Genomic DNA, 24,495 nt, shown 5'->3' with positions numbered 1-24,495 from the left:
CGGGACAGGAGTAGCGACCACAGTACACATAATAAGGTAATATATTCCGAACGTTGTCAAAATTTCTTTGTCAAAAATGGGCACCAATCTGTCAGGTCGGCCTTTAATTTTTATATTTCAATCGCAGTAAACAGGAAATTTGTTTTTGTTTTAATTTATAAAATGTCATTTAAAAATATTATAAATTGAAAAATAACAAATTTTCTTCGTGTTTCATCGCGGAAAATGGTAAATAATTGTTTAAAAATTAGTGGTGTGCGTGGTTTATCGATTTTTGTGCGTTTTTCGTCGGTATTTTAAACAATTAAGAATTCGGTAGCTGACATTGGTCGCCAAAGTGTCATGTTTTGACAATCTGGCGACCAATGTAAAGCCTGGTACGCTGCTCGCGCTAAATTTTAGCTCCAATACAAATTATCGAAAAATTTTATCTGAGCTAAAATGGATCCCATACAAATTATCGATAACTTGTATGGGAATTTTATCTCAGCTAAAATTTAGCGCGAGCAGCGTACCAGGCTTAAGTTCGGAATATATTACCTTTTTATGTGTACTGTGCTCCATAAGGCCTTATTATAACATCCAATGCAAATGATAGTTTCCTTAGTGAAGCTATAGTTTCCCTAAAATGTTTCATTGTTTTGTAAAAAGGCCTGCATGAGGTCGTTTTACGCTGTTCGTCACAAGCTATTAGCTTGTGGATTGCCTGTGGAGGAATTTCTTGGGGGAAATTCGGTTATGTGCGCCAAAATGATTTGCATAAGACTTGTCCTTCTTCTTAAACAAGTCAAAAAATTAAGAGTTATTACTACGTATAGGGGAAAATTCCTAGAACTAGGTAATATTATTATTAGTGTAAGGTAAAACTTATTCATAGAATAGTTAAATTTGTAAAATATGTTTTACTAGAATCTTAAACTGAAAAGAGTCATACACTTTTTTGGATGAAGGTTTATTTTACTCTACGTAAAGAAAATATTGGTACTCGTAAGGTATATACTACTTTATTTTGTTCACCATAATTTTCTTGTAAAAATTACTTTACGGAGCCAAGAAATGTTCAATACGTAAGGTAAATTTTACTTAAAATCTAGGGCTTTTTACTTTAATTTCCTTACTAGTCATATGGAGTATAAAATACTAGATTCATTTTTCTCCGTGTATTGATAATAATTTTAAAAGTATATAATCTTTTTACCACACCCAGGAATCGAACTTCGTACCTACTTGGTGGCAGTCCGCCACTCAACCCACTCGGCCATCCTCTTTCTTTTTTTAACATTCCCTTTCATTCTTTTTGCTTCTTGGTGGAATACAACAACAACAATACTTAAATCAAAAGAGAAATGTCAAATTTGAGTCTTTGACTCAAGAGGCATCGTGTAATAGTACGCGCCTCATAGAATGATTATCAAAAGAAAATTCGAAAAAAGAGTCAAGTCTCTTGAGGCTTCATGTAAAGCCTGGTACGCTGCTCGCGCTAAATTTTAGCTCCCATACAAATTATCGAAAAATTTTAGCCGAGCTAAAATGAGTCCCATACAAATTATCGATAACTTGTATGGGAATTTTATCTTGGCTAAAATTTAGCTCGATAAGCGTACCAGGCTTTAACTGATATTTACAAGGCTTCTTCTTAACACTTCTAGATAACCTTAAGGAGACCTCCTTTTCATTCCAAAATGGATGACTTGCGTAAGTAAACCTTAAACTAAACCTATACAAACAATAGCTTGTCGAATGGAACAAAATGGACCTAATGCAAGTTAAATTGTTACTTGGGGTGTACTTGGCTTAAAGCCTGGTACGCTGCTCGCGCTAAATTTTAGCCGAGATAAAATTCCCATACAAGTTATCGATAACTTGTATGGGATCCATTTTATCTCGGCTAAAATTTTTCGATAATTTGTATGGGAGCTAAAATTTAGCGCGAGCAGCGTACCAGGCTTAAAATTATAAACTCATTTCCACATGGAGAAGCCTGGTACACAAATCGAGCTAAATCTTAGCTCCCATCATAATTTGTATGGGAGCTAAAATTTAGCCTGCGTACTAGGCTTCGTTTCCAAAACAAAATAACTCAAGAAAAACCATCACAAAACAATTTGAAACTTTTTCTTGTACTTATTTTTGTACTTTTTCCGTCAATGTAGTAAAGGCCTAATAAAGGCTAAATATCGATATGTTATCGAAAATTATTTCCCATCCATCCCTATTTCAAAAATTTCCCTTCCATTCCACAACCCCATCCAACTTCACTTCATTTCTTCAAACATGTGATTTGACATTTTACTAAAAAAAAATTCCATCTATCTCCTTCCAACTCACACTCTTCATTTAAATTTTCTTCTCATATCGTTTTAAAGTGTAGATTCGCGAAGTGGTTTCTACACGAAAAAGAAAAAAATTAAATATAAAAATTAATAGAATTTAATTAATCGACAAAAAAAAAGAAAAACACAATAAGAACAATTTAAATTTTTCTCAAAACGAAAAAATGTCTATAAACTAAAAAAAACTCCCAAAAGCAATACATTTTAATTTTTTTCTTCCACGAATCTCTTTCGCGATAGAAAAAAAGAAAAAAAAAATTCCACTAAAAAATGCCACAAACCGATCAAAATAATACATCGGATCAGGTAAATACTATCCACTCTATTGAAGAAGTCATAATTATATGACAATTTTGTTCCCAAAAAAAAAAATTAGGTTGCACCCACAGCAACAGCCGATGGCAATGTCCAACCAGCCGAAGGAGAAGCAGCAGCGGAAAACCCTCGTCTGCCCTCCAAATTGGAATCATTTTTCGCTGTAACCAAATCATTGATATTGCGTGCCCTCATTATTTACTTTATTACGTCATTCTTTCGACGACCCGCACCAACCAACGAAACAGGCACCGACAAATCATCTTCAACTGCCGCTGTCGGACCCAAAATCAACGCCTGGAATTTATTTGAAAATGGTACACTCTTTGATTTACACGTTTATCTTTCAGAGAGTTTCGATGATGTAAATTTCGGAAATCCCGCCAATCTCGTTTGGCTCCAAGAAGGCCTAACTTATGGCGATTGGGTCTCTGGACCAAATGGCGATGGAACATACTCTCACAGTTTGACTATAAAAGCTTCCGAGAAGCTAATGAATAATGGTTCAATCTATTTGCATTCCTATGTGACTCGAGCCGGTGAAAGCCCCAATCCAAAGAGTCAATATTATGCCAAAAAATACATGGGTTACACTCGCAAGCAATTGAATAAGTTTAAAAAGATCCGAGTTAATCGGAATTATAATCTGTTGGCTGGAGAAAAAGAGAAGCCCACAAAAGACATAGAGCTTCTTAAAGACACTATTGTATCCCATTGGCATCCAAATTTGACTTTGAATCTGGTCACAGATCAGACAAACTGGGCTCAGGGTTCAATTCCGCCGCCACTCGATGAATACGTTCAATTTATCGAAAGCGGTCGCACTTATCTGCCAATTTTGTTTATCAATGATTATTGGAACTTACAGAGGGAATATACTCCCATAAATCAGACCACACCGGCTCTGGAACTCCATTTGACCTATCAGCCATTGAGTATGTTCAAATGGCAGCTATATGCTGCTCAATCGATGAAGAACAAATGGGCTGGTGGAATGTTTGGAGAGATTATGAATGCCGGCGGGGCAGTGGCTGATGAGAATGATGAGGATCAGGATTCCATTAAGGAAACACTCCTCGAGACGAATATATATCTTCTCGGTTTGACTATAGCCATATCAATCTTACATTCCGTGTTTGAATTGTTGGCATTTAAGAATGATATTCAATTTTGGAATAACAGACAGTCCCTTGAGGGTCTTTCTGTGCGTTCGGTGTTCTTTGGTGTATTCCAATCGCTCATAGTTTTGCTCTATGTGTTGGACAATGAGACAAACATAATGATTAGATTATCTTGCTTTGTTGGTTTGGGAATAGAAGTTTGGAAGATTCATAAGGTCGTCGATATTAAATACGATGGATCAGATAAAGTTCTGGGAGTCTTTCCACGTATATCATTCAAAGATAAGAGTTCCTATGAGGAAAGCTCAACCAAAGAATATGATAATTTAGCCTTTAAGTATCTAAGTTGGGCTTGTTTCCCACTGCTTATAGGTTACTTTGGTTATTCACTGTTTTATAATGAGCACAAAGGCTGGTATTCGTTTGTGCTAAATATGCTTTATGGATATTTGTTAACATTTGGATTCATTATGATGACTCCACAACTCTTTATCAACTATAAAATGAAATCAGTAGCGCATATGCCATGGCGTATGATGACTTATAAATTCCTAAACACATTTATCGATGATATATTTGCATTTGTGATTAAAATGCCAACAATGTATCGATTGGGATGCTTCCGTGATGATATTGTCTTCTTTATATTCTTGTATCAGCGATGGATGTATAAGGTGGATCATAAGAGGATGAATGAGTTTGGTTTTTCGAAGGAAATGGAAGAGGAGGCGGCTTTGAGGAAGGCTGCGGGAGGTGGGGGAGCGATAAAGCCAGCGGAGGAGAAGAAGAAGGATTAAGGAGATGCAGATGCAGACAGATAGGACAGACACACAAATGAATTTTTAAAATAAAAAGAAATATTTGTTAATTATTCTTTATTTTGATTTATCAATTTTTAATGTACAATTTTTTTTGTTCTGATAAAAAAAAAATATTTATTATAAATAATAATTCCGAGACAACAGGGTGTTTCGTTTTTTTTTTTTAAATCCCAGTATCATTTTTGAGTAGAATCTATTTTGTAAACTTGTCTAGTTTGTAACTTATTTCCTCCTCTTTAGATCATTGAGATTGTTTTTATGTCTTCATATAGTTTAATTTCTGTAGTTTAATTGTTTATGCATTTTTTTTTCTTTTTGGTTTAAATTTATTAAAAAATCAACAATCTTAAATCTTGTTGAGAAAAAAAACGCATAACTTATTAATAAAATTATCATAAATGTAAAAAAATCTCATTTTCTGTCTCTCTCTCTTTGAACTCATTTCAGTATCATGTGGATGATGTTTCTTTTATTAAATAATGTAAGATCTTTGAAGTATAAAGAAAGAAAAAAAAGCTGATATAAAATATACATAGGAAAATTATCATAACGAAAATTTAATTTTTTTTTTTCTTATTCGTTTTTGTTTTATTGAATTTGGTTTAAAAAGCAAACAATTCATTATCTTGACGTTGATGATGTTGATAATAATTTTTTTTTCTGTTGATTTTGCTTACTGACGTGGCCTTTTAGCGAGTTAATAAGAGTTGATATACGTTGTGAATTAAATGACGACGAATAAGAAGCATTTGTTGAGTCATAATTTAGAATGACGATGATATTCTAACAATTCGGTTGATTTTAAATTCATCGTTCATTAGCCTGGCGTTATATAAATGAATCATTTAGCTTCTTTTGGATTGTTGGTTCGAATAAAAGAATAGTGACGCTTAGGGCCGGTTTTTTCACACTCGATTATCTTTTTATCAAGGATTTTTCTATGGAATAATCCTCGATTAAAAGATAACCGACTGTGAACAAACTGGCCCTTAATGTAGTCAGGAGAAGTATGAATTAAGTTCCCTTTTTTTTGTTCAAGTATTGATGGGGATTACTAAACACCATCACCTGATGAAATGATATTCCCTTTGAAAAATCCTCTCTAAAAATTTAATATAAAGATTTTGACCTGCATTACGAAATTATAAAGGAATCAAATTTATGTTTGCAAAATTTGTTAAGGGGGGAAATCCCTCTGGAAATTTTTATTTTTGCATTAATTTTTGTTTGCCTTATAAATTCATTTATCAACCGAAGAAACTATTTTCAGTGGTCTAAGCCTTAAATGAAGCCTCAAATGCCCCAAGATAGTCCCGAAACCCATGCCCATTGAACCTACCTCAGTACGAAAACGAAAACTTTAAACGCTTTTTCCTCAAAACGCGCTTATTTGCGCGCCGCGCAACGTAACTCAAAAACTAATGAAGCTATTGACTTGAAATAAATTGCAAATTACTCTTTAAATTATTGGCTATTACATGAAAAGTTCAACAAAATTTTTACAATAAATATTTTTTTTAACAATTTGTTTATAAAAAAAACATTGTTTTTTTGGTCTCTAATTTTTATTTTACACTTTTTTTACTAAATTTAGGTTCATGCAATGCGTATAAATATATTTTAGTGGAAAAAAATTTCTTTTTTGATTATAAATAATTCTCTGGACCTGGACATTGCACGGCGCAAACTCGAGGCGTCAACTTTAAAGAGCTGTAGAGCCGCCATTTTGTTTTTTTTGTACTTCAAAAAAATTGTATCAATACTTTATAATGTCAATAATATCACATACCTACTTTCCCAAATTTCAATAAATGCTTTCAGTTTTCCAAAAAAAATTATTGAAAAAGCTGTCGCCCCAAGGGATTTCCCCCCTTAAGTGAACATGTGGAATTTTTAGCCTGGCCTATAATTCTGTATCCACAATCAATAACCGCTTAAGTTAGTTAAGAAAAGCAAATCTGAGTTTCAGTATAATGTACCGCATTTTTTTATTTGCCTCAATAACAACTCAATCTTTTCTTAACTCGATCTAGATGGTTTTTATAAAAAAAAAATAGCAAATGTAGACTTTACGGACATATTATTCACTAGTTTAAAAAATACATCTGGATGTAAACAATGTCAAATGTCAAAAATAAATCCAATTCCATAATAATCACTACTTAAATCCAATCTTAAATCCAATTTTTTAAATCCAATCTCGTTAAATCCAAACAAATTTAAACTGCTCTCTGGAGGTCTGTTTAACTTTATAAATCCAGATGTAAAATTAATTTTCACAGTGTTCAGATGTTTTTTCACGTATTTTGTGAAGGAAAAATAAAGATAAATGCTAATTATACAAAATTTATTGAATAAACATATAATTTTTTTTTGAGTGAATAATATGACCAAAAAATTAAATCCTTGGATTTATGAAATTCAGATTTAATGGATTGGATTTAAAATTAACTTAAATCCAAACTAAATCCAGAGTGAATAATATGGCCGTTAAAAATGGAAAGCATAATAAAACCACTCAAATATTTTTTTTTCTTAACGGTTATTGTTATTGTGGCCACAGAATTTTTAAATAGCCAAAAGTAGTAATAAGGTAAGACATGAGAAAAATAAAATAATGACAGTTACAACAACAAACTCGTTTCAGACGCGTTTTAGAAGCGTTTCAGACGCGTTTCGGACGCGTTTAAGACGCATTTTGGACGCGTTTTGGACGCGATTAGGACGCGTTTTGGACGGGTTTCAGACGCGTTTCGGACGCGTTTTGGACGCATTTTGGACGCGTTTTGGACGCGTTTCGGACGCGCTTTAGACGCGTTTTGGACGCGTTTTATACGCGTTTCAGACGCGTTTTTTACGCGTTTCGGACGCGTTTTAGACGCATTTAGGACGTGTTTTGGACGCGTTTCAGACGAGTTATGGACGCGTTGCGGATGCGTTTTCGACGCGTTTCGGACGCGTTTCAGACACGTTTGAAATGCGTCCAAAAGGCATCAAAAACGTGTCTGAAACGCGTTTTGGACGCGTATTACCGAAGACGCAGATGCACTGCGGCGGGAAAGATTTCGTATTACCATAACCCACCGTTGAGGAAGTGCTAGAATGACATTTGACTTTGTAAGTGTCAACAATCACATAATTATGTCGGTAAACAGTTTAGTGTGTTTTTGTGGATCGATAATACAGTTCATCCCGGGGAGTTCACGGATTGAAATTTGATTTGGTTGCGGATCGAGTAGTTTATCCCTGCGAGTGAATCACTGCATCTTTGGTAATAGTCATGATTAAATAAAATTGAAGCGGTAACGAAAATAGGTATGTATATTGAAGCAGTTTCTATGGCATTCTATTCAAAAGTAATACAATATACAACCCAGATTCAGTGCAAAAAAAATCTTTCAAAAAAAAATATTAAACAAAACAATCTTACACTAGAACAAAACAAAATTCATGTTCAAATAAAATTAAATTGGGCCTATTCCGCAAAATCTTTTATTCTGCTATGAATTTTCTGTTATATGAATGATAAAAGATCTCAACCATAAAAGACCTTTATAATTGGTATAGCCTGGTACGCTGCTCGCGCTAAATTTTAGCTTCCATACAAATTATCGAAAATTTTTAGCCGAGATAAAATGGATCCCATACAAGTTATCGATAACTTGTATGGGAATTTTATCTCAGCTAAAATTTAGCGCGATCAGCGTACCAGGCTTATTCAGGAGTTCGAACTTTTATAAATTTCTATTATGAAACTTCGAAAATTAAAATCTGCTATAAACAAATCAAACAGAACTTAAATCTTTTACTTTTACTTATGAAGTATGTTCAACGAGGATTTTTCTAGATCAGAACAGGACAGGAAAGCACAGTTTCGTGAGAAACGTCAGAACAAGTTAGAACAGTCATATAAACGTCACTCTTGTCAAAATAAACAAAAAAACAAATTGTAAATTATATGAATTACCAACATTCTGCAAACTTACCCTACCTTATTCACACCTAACATCCCTGTACAAAAAAATAAAAGTTTTCCACAAATGTCACATAAAAAAAAAAATGAAATCGAACTGTCAGTTGTGGAAAAAAGTTGAAAAATTTGTACGCAAAATTTTTCCAAAAGCTAATTTTTTGTTTATTTCTTAGAAAAAACCTATATATATGTTTCTATAACTTATTAATAAAACCATTAAACCTTTATTCCTAGTATTTACTGATGAAAAATATAAAAATATATTCAAGAAACTTACTACAAAACTATTTTGAATGAAAACACAAAAATGTGCCCATAAGAACAGTATAAAAAAAGAAAAACTCCGGTTGGGAAATGCTCACGTAGATTGATTTCCTGTTTTTTTTTTTACAAATTTGCATATGATTATTTTCATTTCATTACCAAATTCATTTCTTCATTATGTATTCGGAGTGGGCTTCGCTATCTTCGACTATTGCATCGAATAGTGCCGAAGCACAATCTTCGAGTGTGCTAAATAAATTTCCAGCTTCAGCGGGCAAAGAAGTCGCTGTTTCGGTTGTTAAGCAGCTGGCATCCAATTTGGGTATAACACAAAATGCTGAACCAAGTCATTTGGTTAAAGATGAAGAGGTTTTGATTTGAAATTGAATGAAACCTCTAAAAGATGTTTATTGGGTTTCTATCTTTTTATAGGTGACTTGGTGTATGGATGTCATTTGTTTTGGTTTATCACTGCCACTACAAGAACATGAAACTATTAAAGATTGCGTTAATGTGTACTGTGAATGGTTGACTGCATTACATCCAAATCCAAGAATAAGTGTCCCAAAACCGATTTGCGATGATCCAAATATGTATTGCCGGAAAGTCATCAGTCACCTTCATAATCTTTTTGTTCCACGGCAAGGAGAAAGTAAGTACTATGAAAAGTTCATATAGATATTTCTATGATATTCAGCATCAGCTATACTAATACATTTTCAGGACTTTTAAACAAAAAGTATTTATTCTTTCGTACTCTTTTCTATTTTGAGGGTTAGGGTTTGGGTTATTGGCTATTCACAATATTCTAAATAGTTTTTCTAAATTTCTTTGTGTTGATTGGGCTCTATGAGCAACCTTTTTCAAAACGAATTTTATCAATCCTATATGGATTGCCATGATCTCATAAACCCCTATTACGATTATCAACTATCAATTGATAGTTGATAAATACTGATCATTTTTTTAACGGAATTTTTCAATTACATTTCAAATAATAACGGTTGGCATCATTCTTTGTTTTTAAATTGTTTGCAAATTAGATAATAAGAGATCCAAATTTATTTTTTATCAACTATCAATTGATCGGGGGGTAATAGGGGTGATGTTCTAAAAGAGTCCCTCATTGGTTGAATGGGAACAAATTTGGTGGAATTACAGTTAATCACTCTGCATCATATTAATAACAAATCTATTAAAAAGCTACTGTTATTTGTTCTTTGCAATCTTATCTAGGTATAACCGAGACATTTCCCACCGATATAAGATCTATACCTATTAAGTCGGGTGTCTATTGTTTCGTTTTTTTCTTAAATTCAATTTCTGGTGTTACGTTTTTCACACCATTATTTTTTATTTGTTCGCAATCCTTTATTTGGTTTTTTGTTTACTTCGTATTTCGATCAGTTTGTCCAACTATAACTTCGCCTTATGGTTTTATTGTTTTTTTTTTATTTGTTTCGCATATTTATTACAAGTCCAATAAGTTATTTCGAAAAAGTTCATTTTGCGTTTTGTTTATTTTGACATCAGTTTATTTCGTCTTCAGTTTTATAGATTGATTTGGTTTTTTAAGAATTTTGCTTTAATGCTACGCAAATCGTTAAAATTTAAAAGGGCTATTATCTTAAGATTGTAATAGTTTTTTTTTTTATGTGAATGTTTAGAATAAATTAACGCAAATTATTCGCCACCAATTGTTTCGTTAGCCTTTTGTGGTTGTTAATAGCTTAAGGGTGTTAAAATTTGCACGAATTTTAACACTTAACATGCACACAAAATAAACAAAACAAATGTAAATCGAAAAATTTTATATCGAAGTAAACTAATTCCAAAACAAAATAAAAGTAAACAAAGTACATTGCAACATAAAAACCAAAATCAAAGTTATAAGAAAGCGAAATATGAGTTTGTCGAATAAGGAAACGAAATTACTGATGCTTTTCTAAAATTAAAGTCGTAAATTGATTTTTTTTTAAATTCGAACCTGTTAATAAATTTATACCAAAATGTTATACGAAATAAAAAAAAATGGGTTGATAAATTAATTTTTTATAACTATTCATCAATATTTTAGTAATTGTAAAAAAATAAAAATCAATAATGGACAGGGGAAGCAAAATACTAGTTCAAAGTAGATGTTTTTAGAAATTTCACAAGAACTGCATATAATGAAAAACCGTAAGGATTTAGAATGAACAAGTTACCAAATTCGAAAAGTCCTAAAGATGGTCTTTCAGCATATTTCGTTTGGACCATTAACTTTTGGTCATAGTAGTGGTAATCTCTTGAGCCTATTTTTCTTTTTAAACTTACACAACTGTCAATACGTCCGACCAATTGGACTTCATGAAGTATTTATTCAAACTGATAAACTTTTTCAAACACCTATTGATTTTTGGAGTCGCTGACGTAGTTGGTGTAGTCACTGACTTGGTCTCTTTCCTAACTGCTATGAACGGAATCTAAGTCCGCCTTTACTTGTACTATTACATTTCTTAACACTGAAAAACATCCGGCCTTATAAATTCGTTTAGTCCACAGCAGAAGTGATTGCATATAGGAGGTTTCACCTAGAGAAACGAATTTTCAGGTGTTTTTTTGTTTTACACTACAAGCTGAAATGAGAAGCAAAAATCCCATATTGTAATTTTCGACGTGCATTTTTAATGAAACCAACACACCAAACACTCACATAAAATAAATGATTGTGTGTTTTAGGAAAGGAGAGTACGAGTCGGGGGCGGTTATATCATCTTCCCTATAGTTTTTATCTTCATCAGCATTCTCTTTTTAAATATGCTCGTTATCGAACCAAAAATCCTAAAATCACTCTTCAATTATCTAGAAGCTCTCTAGAATTATTTATAACAAATGTGTGACTCGGGTTAATTTGATCCATTAGAAAGGTTCTTCTTCTTTAAACAACTAGATTTGGAGTGAATTTAAGTGAGACACGTGTTTATGTTGTTTTTTTTTTTTTTTTCTGTAAGAGAAACTAAGCATCCTCATCCCTCATCCAAACAGATATTTCTTGACAAACTAAATTTTCTATAAACTCTTTCTCTAAAAACACTAATTATTTTTTTAATCTTTTGCAAGTCTTACCTTTTTTGTATCAACCACTGGGTATGTGTTTAAATCCCCTAACAATCCTCTAGTTACGAAAACTTGAACTTATAATAATGTAATTCCTTATACATAGGTGCTGATAAAATCAATCGACAAGCAGTTCTTTGTCATCGAGTTCTGCGAACCCTCCAACAAACTGCACAAATATCACAAACAATGAATCGTGACACATGGGAATCGTTACTTTTGTTCCTGCTGGCAATCAATGAAATCCTTTTGGCTCCGCCAACAGTCAAAGATGATGTAGGTGATCAGCTTTGTGAACGTGTGCTCAGTGTACTCTTTGAAGTTTGGCTCTTGGCATGTGTCCGGTGCTTTCCATCGCCATCATTGTGGAAGACGCTTCAAGAATCCTGTTTACTTTGGAGACATCGAATAGCTTTAATCGAACAATGGAATCGAGTAAATTTAGCTTTAACCTCACGATTAATAAATTTTATGTATGGACCTACATTTCCCGAACTCAAAATCTGTAAATATAGAAAAAAGCTTTAAAGAAGTTAAATTTTGACTAAAAGACTGATATCTGTTTTAGCTGATGAAGATGCACAACTAATCCCAAGTGGAATAACAAATGACTGCATTGCACAAACATGGTATCGCTTCCTGCGGACAATTGGAAATCCAACAGCTCTATGCTATCCGCATGTTATAAGCAAGTCTTCACATTTTATGCAATGGGCTCTGACACGCGACAAAGGTGCTGAACCCTATCAACATCCATGTTTACTGCTCCTTCCTCAAATATTCCTCAAGGCGATAAAAGGAATCTCATCACAAGTCGATGCATTCTTGGGTAAGTTACACACCAATATTAAACCCACTACCAAAACACATTCATCAGTATTCTTATTAACTCTTTTTTATGAATTACTTAACTTAACTTTCGCTTACTACAGGTATCTATCAGCCATCGCATAGCCACGATGAAAATATCACAAATCTAATGGACATTCGTTCATCATTGAGCGATGCCATTCACGGTAGCGGTTCTGGTTTAAATCATAATACTCATCATTTGTTTGGTTTTAGTACTGGTGCAGGTGGTGGTAGTAGTAGTAAATCGGGAGCCACCGAAGGTAGTGGCTCTTCGTTTCTTAGTGGCTTAAGTGGCAATACGGCCACACATGCTCTTAACGCTATAATTGGCCATCACCATCATTCGTCTAGTGCTAGCAGTAGTTCGTCGTATGGAACTCCATTAACATCAACAACCTCGGGTTTAGGTAGTAGTGTTGCAACAGGAGAACATTTACCACATTCACCAACGCCACCATTGCAAAGGCGTTTGGCCAAATCTTTTAGTGTGGCGCCATCTATATCACAACAAAAGGGTGTGGTCTTTAAACTTATATCTTTGACTTGATTTTTCTTTCGAAAGCAAATCATTAATGTGTGGTATTTGTTTGTAGTTTTTATTTAAAAACTCAGCTTTTGTGCTCGTCCTTAATGCTTTTAATGATTAGTTTCTTCTTTTACTCTTGTTTTGTCCTGTGATCATTGTTTCATTTTTGTTGTTTTTCTATTCACTCCAATCATTTGTTCTATCCTAAACGACATTTTGTTACGAATCCTTACCGAAAAAAAATATCAAGCAATTCATTTTATTTGAAAACACCATTAAAATTTCCATTACCAAAGGATTCTGAGATAGTTTTTTCTCAGGATTCCAAGCTGATATCGGATTTATGATTGAATTTATGACATCGCCAAATCATTCTTTCCTATTTTCCAAATTAAGCTTTTTCTATCATAAAGAGTGTTTTCTTCAACTAATTTTTCATTTGCGTGTATGTCCATTGACCATTTCATACCATTTATTAGTTAAGATATTATTTTTGACTATTAATTCCTAAATACATCATTCATTTTATTTCTATTTAATAAATAAAAACATTAAATTAAAAAGAATAGGAAAGAATTTATAGTTAAATATTTCCGAACACAAACATCGACTGGTAATCATCTCGTCAGCTTTTTAGAAATAATGAATTAGGAAGCTGCAATGATGGTTGAATTTCTATTGAATTAACAAATAGACGATGTTTAATTTTCTTCACTTGGCTTGAATCCATCTTTTTTTAAAATCGATATCGAAAATAAACTTGCGGCACTATTTATCCATGAAAGGCTATGGTCTAATGACTAACAACTCTCAAACATTTCTGTGTTTATTAGTCGGAAGAATAGAGGGAACCCAAAATTTTCTACCGAGTCTGAACGGCAGTTATTCGTTACACTCTTGGAGGTTTAACGTTACCAACTGTCTCACTCTCCTTAATATTTACTCTACAATCAACCCATCCTTAAAAGTATCCGAGATATTGGTCTTTTTTGTGATCTTCAACTTAATTTTCTGACTTATAAATCCAAGTCAAATGTGCCTCATTCTCTTTATTATATTACCTTCGTTGAAAGTTTGCCTACCATGGACGATTAATATCTACAATTTTTACTTGCGATATAGGTACTATAGGGCAAGTTTAGGATTCGTAAAAAAAATCGAACTCGAGATAACAATTTTACATGACATTACGATGATGGAGAATGCCAAAAAAGTGGGTCCGGCAATTCTGTCTGTCTGTCTGTCTGTCTGTCTGTCTGTCTGTCTGTCTGTCTGTCCGTCTGTCTCTATCTGGAGCTGCAGCCTAAACGAGTGAAGTGATTTTCTTCAAACTTGGTAGTTAGCAGTTTTTGGTGATTCCCTAGAGGGGAAATTGAAATTTTTTTTTTATGACCAAAACTAACGGTACCTGCCATATAACGGAAATAGAAAAGTTAATTTTTTTCAAAAACGGCTCTAACGATTTTGATTAAAATTTTTGTGTGTAATACTACACATAAGGGCCAACTTTTTAAATAAAAAAAATATTTTTTGTACCGTTATTAACGGTACCTGTCATAGAACGGTTTTTTTCGTTTCTGAATATCTCGTACAAAATTAACCTGATTTAATTGAAAATTTTTATACAAAAGTGTGTAAGTAAAGATAATATTAAAATTTTAGAAAATTAAAAAAAAACGCATTTTTGGTTTTTTAAAAAATATTTCAACATTTTTTTTTGAAAAATCAATTTTTTGAAAACGGATCAATGAAAAATTTTGAAATTAAGTTTTTATGTGTAAATTAATTATTTCTTGAAAATGGCATACCAACTTTTTTTTTGAAAAATGTTAAAAAAATTTTATATATAAAAAATTATTTTTTTAAAAAACGGCTCCTACAATTTTCAAAATTTTTTTTCTAAAAATACCTTTTTATACGAGAAATAAAATGGCATATTTGTTTTTTTTTTTTAAGATATTTTAAAACGGAGTTTTATTAATTATAAAAACAGATTTAATTTTTTTATACTACTTATGAAATTTCTTCAAAATATCGAATTTTAAATTTCTTGAATAAAAAGCTTTAACATTATAGTTACTTTAAGCATAAGAGCAAGTACGTGCGACCCCAGTCGTGCAATTTATTTCCAAAGATAATGCTTTTTGTTTCGCTAAATATGGGGTATTTTCCCAAGCACATCTTCTCTTTCGTCCGGATTACAGAGCTTACACATGATGGGCCAGTCCTCCGTTGTACAATTTTTAACAATTCTGCATGCAAACTCGACTTTGTAATAAATTGTTCTCAAAGCCAAATTTTTTGGAAGACGTGAATCTTTCATATTTAACCCTCTATAGGCACACCTCTTTTTTGTGAATTTGGTGTATACTTTTTCATGGCACTTGAACTTTTTTCGGTCCCACTATTTTATGGAAAATCATATATGAAATTGATGTAGAATTTTCCGAGGAATTCGAATACTGTATTCACAATTCCAAAAAAATGTATTTTCACCCTTATAAAGACACTTTTCTGTGACCACTTTTCATTTTTGTCCTGTCAAATTCGCACCCGTGTGCACGTGCTTTCCAAATATTCGGAGTTTAAGAATAAGAAATCATCTATGTGACATAAATTCTGAGATGGCGGAATAAAATTTGAAAAAAGGGCAGTCTCGAGTGTAGTTCTCAAAAGGAAAAATGCACAGCCAAGATTTTAAAACCTTAGAATTATTTTTTTTTCCAAAATATTTCTGATGTTATTAATGAAAGATATGAACTTGTATTTGGAAACCGCATTAGCATTTTTTCGGGACTGACACAATTTTTGTGGTTTTCCACTTCTGGGGAGAAATTATTAATGCATTATTCATGATGATAAATAATTATTATCAGTGCGGGTAAAAGTCTTTAAGTACGGTACTACGAAGTTGAAGACTCAAAGCAGCTTCTTCTTTGGATTGGATTGTCGATGATATCAAGCATTGGTGTCATCAAATCAAAAATACCTTTTCGTGCACAACTGGTGCTTTGGGTGATAGGTAGTGTTTTGAGCCATACAAAAAAGCATTAGATGTGTTTATAAATTTAGCTTAGATAAAATTTTAGGGTTGTCAGGGTCCGAAAGAATAAATAAAGACAGCCTTTATTACAAATGAAGTTACATAGTTCATTAATTTTCTTATATACCCTGTTCCTGATGCTGATTATTGATAGCGTTAAACAACTGCCAAGCCACTTTTAGCTATTTATTTATTTGCTATGCTTTGATTTCAATTCTTTTAAAGTTTGTATTCATTTAAAATATTTGTTTGAAAAATAAAAATCATTAAAAATTGTGTGTTAAATTTCTTTTAAATAACCGCCTAGCACCTGTTTTGTAGAATTGAATTAGTAGATTAGTTATCAAATTTTATATAACCTTTGTAATCTTTAAGATGGTGATAATTAGCGATAGAATCTAGTATTTGCTTATAGTTTCATTCATCTCAAAACTTCAGTTATTTTGTTAATTACAATTGGTTTTAAGTTTTAGTTTTAACTTATGACTTTATTAAATACTTGAATTGCAGTTAAAACAAATAAAAATAAAAAGAATTAAAAATAACTTACCTATTAAAGTGTTTGACTATATTAATGCAATTTTATTTGTTTTTGTTACAAAAAATTATGCTTTTACTTCACTTCTTTTACAAGCATTAAGTAGATTTTAATTTTTTCTGTAGCCTAGTTAATTTAAATTTTCTTAATGTTTTTGTATCAATTTGAAAAGTCAGTTCCTACTTTTTTTTTTATAGATAACAGTTGGAAAAGTAGATATAGATTGAGGGGCGTTAATGCCCTTTTAATTTTACAGATGTTTTTGAATGAATTTGTCTTATCATTACTTTTTTTCTTTTTTGATAAAAAATTAGTAATATAATTTTGTTCTTCCAAAAGGTTTAAGTAAAGCAGCATTGATTGGGTTGACCAGTTCTCGTTCACAAAGCACTCAACCGCCACTCACACCAACATCTGGACCTCCATCTTCGAGTAGTTTAAATTGTAAAAACAAAAAAGAATCTTTATAAAATGATACTAAATTTTTTTTTCCTATTAAAGCTCTTCCATCCATGGGTTCGGAGCCACGACCACCATTGGCACCAACTCGTCCATTGTGCAATAGTGTACTTCATCTATTTGGTGAATGGTTATTTGAAGCTGCTTATATTGGTGGTGAATCATGGTTGGCGAATGCAAAGCGTCAAGCTTCTGAGGCCAGCAAACGACCATCATCAATGGTAATGGAGAATCGTAAGGGGAGCATTTCATTGTCACATCCCAATTCTAATAATGATCCTGCAAATCTTCCCCGAGGATTGACAATAGATAAATTCGAATCAGGACGTGCCGAAGCAATTGGAGCTCTCTGTAAGATATTCTGTTCGAAGAAAACTGGTGAAGAGATACTCCCCGTTTATTTGGCACGTTTCTACATGGCTCTACAGCAGTGCATGAAGATAGTTGAAAGCAAAGAGTGTGATGAAACTTTGGCATCAATTCTGTTGAACTCTTCAGATTTGTTCCGTTTAGATTTAGATGGAATTCATGTTCTATTACCAGCATTTATATCGGCTTTGGAAGTTGTGCTGCCTGATAAAGATTTAAAAATAAAATCCCTGGCAGTGAACTACAACAGAATAGAATTACGAAGAGCTTCGATTAATATTTTACTTTCGATGCTAGCGCTGCCATTGCATTTTCAGACTTTACAAATTCGTGATTTAAATAATGAACATCCAGAAAAGTGAGTAACTTTTTAAATATTTCCAACAAAGAAATAAAAGACTTTTATTTGTTTCAGAATTTTGACTTTTATCCAGCTTAAGCCGCGCCTGGTGAATATTCTAATGAATGCCCTACAAGTAGAAACCGATGCACAAAATACCCACATGCTGTTGGGTGGACTTCTACTAACCGTTCAGGACTCTGTTAATTTTGAGGAAAATGAAATGAAAAGAGATGAGCCCACATCTTCGCCGCCGCCAGGCGAAACAAACATCTTCAGTTCAGGTTTGAAATTGTTTTTCGTTTTGAATTTCTTGCGTTTGCGTCTTTTTCGCTCTGTTTTTTCTCTTCAGCTTTCTCACTCGTGATTCAGCTTTTTGTGCGCTCACATTCTATTCTCTTTTTTAAGATTCATTTTTGTGTGTCTCCTTTTTGTGTTTTTTTTTTAATTTTATTTTTATTTTTTAGTTGTATTTTATTATTTTCATTATTTTATGTTGTTCCTTTCTTTCTTATGTTGTATGTTCTGTGTTTTCAAAACAAAACAAAAACAAAATATAATAACGTGTAGCCTGTTCAGAAAGATCAGCTTCGATAGCAAGTGGCGGAAACATTAGTTTGGGTCCGCAGAGTACAGCGAATATTGGAAGTGTTAATGCATCAGGAGGAAGTGGACATTTTGCTAAAACTTCGTTTGGACGTGATAGTTCTTCGCAACATGATTATCCCAGTTTGACTGTCTCTGATGATTTCCCTGTGGAATTATTGCAAGAATTTGAGACAGCTTCGGTCTATGGTAAATTTATTTAGTTTTTTTTTTAATTTAATTTTTTATTTTTAATTTTTTTTCTTTTGATTTTTATTTTTATTGTACATAATTTTAATTGTTTTTATTTCTTCTTTTAAGCTTTATGTTTTTTATTATTATTGCACATAATATGCAATTTAATGTTTGTAGCTAATATATTTTCCAAATTTTATTAAAATTAACATTTCATTTTTTTTTTTAAGTTACCATTTCAATACAAATATGCAATAAAGCACAACAAACACAATGTCGTAACTAATGCTTTAAAAGCAAATACTCTGGATTAATTTTAAGCAATTGATATGCTTTTCATACAAATTTTTTATTTAATTTTCTGGAGTTAAAGAAAAAAAGTGATTATGATTATAAGTTAGCCGGAAGATGTATGAATTTGAGTACATTCGAATATAAAAAGTATGTTAATGTTATTTATATCGTCGCTCCGGAGGGAGTAATTTGAGTGTCAGTGAGTTTAAATTTGGTTCAGAATCAGGTTGAAAGCAGACAGATTTTAAAACTAAAAATTGCTAATATTTTACACTCAAAAGTAGATTGAACACAAAAAAAAAACAGAAAAAGCTAATTGAATGAATCAATGAGCAAATTTTACAGGGGACAATTTTTAAGATTCAAATTAATTGAAAGCGGTATTTTTTTGCTCGTCGCTAATTCAATTTATGTTTTTTATAAAGTTTGTTCTTTCCTTTTGAAGAAACCATTAATACAAGTTTTCTTCATTAATAAATACAAACTATTTTTTTATAGTTTTAAAAACTAAAAACCCAAAATTGGACATAGAACAATTCCTATACAAGTACGCACTTTCTTTAAATAATAAGTGGACTTAGAACAAAATATGATGAGACTTAGAACAATCAAGAATACTCGGGTCTCATTTTCAGAAGGTAACTTACCTGTTTTAATTGTTCTATGTCCCTTTTAATTATATTATCTGCTGAAAATTTGTTTTAGATAAAAACGATTTTCAAATTCGGAAAGAGTACCCCCAAATTAGTAAAACATATCATTATCTCATTTTTAGTAAAAAAGTGGATTTAGAACAATTTTGCTTTCCGCCGACGATTTGTAGAACACAACTGAAGTTTATACTTTCTGCGTTTTTTTATGCCACCCGAATTTTAAACTTTGCTATAGTAAACCACTTGCTTTCTTGCATTTTTAAAAAGCAAAAATAAAATAAATTAATAAAAAAATTCCACTTTGGTTTGATTTCAAATTGTGAAATTTTTCGATCTAAACATATTTTATATGAGTAAAAAAATCAATTATTTCTGATAGACTCGGCCTTCATGAGCAGAAGTGGTTAAAGCTTTGCATTTTTCTTAGATAAAAAAAACTCTAAATAACGAATTTCTAAGTTAAGACCGAAAGTGATTTTGGAAATGATTCATAGCAAAAATTGTTGCAATTTTGGAAAAGGTTTTTTTTTTTTTTCAATGCTATGATTCTTCAGTTAATAGTTGTTAACATTTTAAAAACGTTTCATTCCTTTAAATAGATCTGGATGGGATTTTTCTGTGATATTGTATACAATGTGAGGAGGTATTCAATGGAAATTCAGTGTTTGGGCTCTATTGTTAAATAAATATGTTGAGGACTAGCATATTCGCCAGTGCTGCTGTTTTTTCTTAAATGGTGCATAGAGTAGATATATTCAAGAATCGGTCATATTTTATGCAGCCCTGAACCCGTACTTTAATTGAACTTATATAGAAGTTGTGGTTGATAGTCCTGAAACAAAAAAAAAAAATATAAATAAAAAACTAGATTCACCCGCAGCTCTGTTGGATTACTTAGCGCCAATTTTCAATTTAAAGAAAAAAACTAGATCTAGATCTTATTAAATTTTTTTTTTCAATTGCCTTCAAAACATAAAAACATAGCCATACAGACAATAAATAATCAACGTGAATAGTATCAAAAATCAAATTCCATTTCGTCTGTTAAGACAAACATTAGACATTACATTTTCCCAAAATAAATACAAACCTCATAATTTTTAAACCATTAAATTGCATTCATTCATTTGGACAATCATAATTTGCTTAAATTGATTTTTAAAGAATAAATTTTATTTTTAATCCAACCTATTGCTGCCATTTTACAGACAATGCACATGCTCTCTTTGTACGAGCCACATACCTTGTGTGTCATCGTTTAATTTCATCATGGAAGACTGATCTCAATGTATCACTAGCAGCGCTCGAGCTCCTTTCGGGGCTTGCGCGTCTCGAGATTCGGGATTCAGGTAAGTAATTTTTAAAATTACAAAAAAAAAAACAAAAAAAAGCCAAATAAAATCTAACCCTTGTAAATATTATAAATGTTGTAAGGTTACAATTTAAAATTAGATAAAAAATTAGTTTAAAAAAAATTATATCTAATATTTGCATAATATGGTTCTAACCATCTCTCCAACCTCTTTCTATTTCTTTTTAACAAAAAAAAAAAAACCTATCCAATGCCCAAAAAATATTCCTCGTCCAATTATCTTAAAAAAATCAAAAAAATACAAAAAAACAAAAAATCGCAGCCAGGAAACTAACAAACGGTAATAGACACTCACTCATTTTACTAACACTAGCACTTTTTGTTTTCGTTTCAAAAAAAAAAAAAAAAAACAAACAAACAAACATCTCTTTCGTTCGTTCACATAAATATCGTTCGAACACCATTGTATAGAACAATTAGTAGCAATTGAAGAACCAAGTCAAAATCTAACGATCATTTCCACAGACGCTCTAGAATGCAAGCGAGCGGTGAAGTGGATATGTGACTACATCTGTTATCAATGTTCGAGACCACCGCCTGCCCATAGCAAGGATCTGCATAGTACCATTGTTGCTGCATTCCAATGCACATCTGCTTGGCTAATGCAACATCCATATCTGCTGCAGGATCAAGATTGCTTTAAAACTGTGATTGAAGTTGTCGAATTGGGTATATCGGGATCGAAGAGTATTGGCAAACCTGGTGAGCCTCCAAAATACAAAGATCAAAAGGAATTGAAACCAGTTTCGATGAGGGTTAGAGATGCTGCTGATATCCTTTTGACAATCATCATGGAACAAGTTGGTTATTTTCCAAAAGAATGTGGTGCCTCTGAGACAATTTCGTCTTTGTTGGATGAAGTTAGATTGGTCAAGTTTTGTAATTCGGTTGATGCTAAAACTGTGACCACAGAACAGGCTATACAAAAGTTTAAGTATTTTGTAACGGAAAATAACTCCATTCTCGCTTTGCTGGAGGAGCCGCTGGGAAATGTTGAGGATCCACAACCTTCTCTTACATGTAAGTATTCATATCTGTGAAAACCCTTTCGTTACACTTCCATTTCTCTATACTTAGTACTCCTACGAAGTCCTTTTGGTCGACATGTGTGGAATCTTCAAATGCGTTACCTTCCGCGCAGTAAATCTGGCAAAAAACACACTCCTGTGAATCCAGGACGACCGGTACCAATGAACGATCCTCCCAAGCGGGTAGAAGTCATTCAAAAAAACTACCCCGATGGCGTGGAAAAGGCCAAACCATGTGCTGCAGATTTCTCCATTCCCACTTTGGATAAAGTGCGTGAGCAATATGGTTCTGATTTAATGAATCATTGGGATAAGTTAATCGAAAATCAAGCAATTCAAGAAAAACAATGTTGGAAAGCAATTGAAAATTCAGGTGAAGTATTACATCGTACGCCCGAGTGTGTTCCTCCAACACCGGTTCATGAATATCAAACAGCTCGTTTGTTCCTATCACAATTTGGATTTATTTCCTACGAACCGGAAGAGAAAATGAGTGAAATTCCAGGCTATCGGCAACTTATTGCTTTAGATTCAGATCGGAAGAACTTTGCTCAAGATATCAATTTTTTAGATAGATTGAGTACAAGAAGTCATGATACAGTTCATGTGTTTTATATGAAATCTGGACAAAAGACAGCTGAAGAAATTATTGGCAATATGAATGCAGAAAATATTAAATCACTGAGTCACAATTTTGGGAAGATGTTATTGACTCTAGGTTGGCCAGTGGATATACAAGATCATTGTGGATGGACGGGGTCTGTTTCAACCAGCTGGATACTGAGAAATAAAAATGAAAAACCTCGAGAGGAATCAAATGACTTGAGATTCAATGGAAAGTCTAGTGTTTTGTATTGGGCTGATGTAAGTTCAGAAATAGCTTTTGTAGTTCCAACAGAATTCAATCGACAAAAACAGACAACGACTAGTACTTTAACAACGACAACGGATGGAAGTTGTTTGTCGCATTCGGCAAGTGATAAAAGTGTATGGAATGAAAAAAATGTTTCAGCAGATGCTGCAAGTAGTAAATCCACAGTAACGGGGGCAAAACCGCGAACTTTATCACTCGAATTAGATCAATCAAAAGAACCAATTCCACCGACAAGACGAAAAAATGTTACCAAGCCATTGTTGCTGCCACAGCCACCTGCGAAGATTTTAGTTATATGGATTGAGAGTTATGAAGATCATCTTAATTTTCCAATTGGTAAGACTTTTAATGCAGAAATCTTATTCAAAATTATTTATTTTATTATTTTTTTTGTAGACGATCTCCTGTGTTACACTTCAACTGGTGAGGAATCTCAAATATCACAAACTCCAAAGGCCAGTGATTGTCATGTGATATTTTTGCATGCTCTGCAGTCTGGATTACTGCGAGTTAAATTACAAGGTCCAAGTGGTCGTATGAGTTTTGCGACACCTCTAGTCGATGGTATGGTGCTAAGTCGACGAGTTGTTGGTAATTTGGTGCGACAGACGGCACATAATATGGCCAAACGAAGACGGTTAGATCATGATGGGTAAATAGACATTTTGGAGATTAAAGAAATCCTAAATTTATATTGAATATTTTTTTAGTTTCCAACCACCCCATGTCAGACGCCGACTTAAAGTTCAAGATATAATTCAAAAATACAAATTTAATTTTACACAGCCGGAACTGATAGCACATCTTTTCAAAAAATCAGCGTAATGTAGTTTTTTTTTTTTAACCCAGTATTAATACGGCAAAACAAAACGAAAACAGTTTACATATATATAATATATTTATAGTCTTATTTTTTCACTCACTTCCTAATCTATATTACTTTCTATTATTAATTTTAAATTAATTATTATGATTATTATTGTTAAAGCATTTATAATTGTTTGTTTTATTTTTTTTTGAAATTTTAATTTAATTAAATTAATTGTGGTGTATGGTCAATCATAAAAAATGATTTTAGCTTTAAGATAAAAAACAAATAGTATTTAATTTTAATAAAATATTTTAAAAATCAATGCAAATTAAATACAATGGTTTGAAATTTTTCTACCGGCAGTGATGGATGATGACAAGATAAATGCTGATAAAGTTCAACAAAAATTTGTTCCAAGCCTTTGATTATTTCGTTGACCTTAGTTATTTTTATTTGTATCTTAGCGTCTTTTATTACGATGGGAGACCTAGAGGCAACTTTTTATACAAGTAACGAAGCAAAAAAATAAGGTATTTAACATGAATCACTTTGGACACAAGAAAGACACATTATATTCTTCAGTGTAATGCATAATGAATTGGTAGCCAGCTACATATTAATTCATCTAAA

The 24,495-nt window shown here is 32.4% G+C and overlaps 2 protein-coding genes across 17 annotated transcripts; both read left to right on the top strand.

Annotated features, from left to right (window-relative positions):
- The first annotated feature begins 2,329 nt into the window (after positions 1 to 2,329).
- Positions 2,330 to 4,736, top strand: LOC129905639 (putative lipid scramblase CLPTM1). The gene is made up of 2 exons (XM_055981168.1): positions 2,330 to 2,639; positions 2,710 to 4,736. Exons 1-2 carry the CDS (start codon positions 2,604 to 2,606, stop codon positions 4,564 to 4,566), a joined length of 1,893 nt encoding a protein of 630 aa, XP_055837143.1. The 5' UTR covers positions 2,330 to 2,603; the 3' UTR covers positions 4,567 to 4,736.
- A 3,939-nt stretch (positions 4,737 to 8,675) lies between these two features.
- On the top strand, positions 8,676 to 24,127 carry LOC129920419 (ral GTPase-activating protein subunit beta). Of its 16 annotated transcripts, none has more exons than XM_056001691.1 (16): positions 8,676 to 9,196; positions 9,260 to 9,479; positions 11,930 to 11,956; positions 12,033 to 12,431; positions 12,495 to 12,755; positions 12,859 to 13,293; positions 17,225 to 17,329; positions 17,387 to 17,578; positions 17,642 to 18,071; positions 18,129 to 18,337; positions 18,624 to 18,848; positions 20,989 to 21,129; positions 21,564 to 22,172; positions 22,230 to 23,390; positions 23,451 to 23,706; positions 23,765 to 24,127. In XM_056001691.1, exons 1-16 carry the CDS (start codon positions 9,005 to 9,007, stop codon positions 23,877 to 23,879), a joined length of 4,977 nt encoding a protein of 1,658 aa, XP_055857666.1. In that variant the 5' UTR covers positions 8,676 to 9,004; the 3' UTR covers positions 23,880 to 24,127. The 16 variants fall into 16 exon arrangements, with proteins under 16 accessions (XP_055857666.1, XP_055857653.1, XP_055857651.1 ...); XM_056001678.1 differs by adding an exon at positions 21,415 to 21,432 and having other exon boundaries at positions 17,387 to 18,071; positions 21,618 to 22,172; XM_056001676.1 differs by having other exon boundaries at positions 17,225 to 17,317; positions 17,387 to 18,071.
- Positions 24,128 to 24,495: the final 368 nt, after the last annotated feature.

This window comes from Episyrphus balteatus, chromosome 1, assembly GCF_945859705.1.
Source record: "Episyrphus balteatus chromosome 1, idEpiBalt1.1, whole genome shotgun sequence".
NCBI classification, from domain to species: domain Eukaryota; kingdom Metazoa; phylum Arthropoda; class Insecta; order Diptera; family Syrphidae; genus Episyrphus; species Episyrphus balteatus.
The sequence above is the reverse complement of the archived record's forward strand: the minus strand, read 5'-3'. Positions and strand labels throughout refer to the sequence as shown.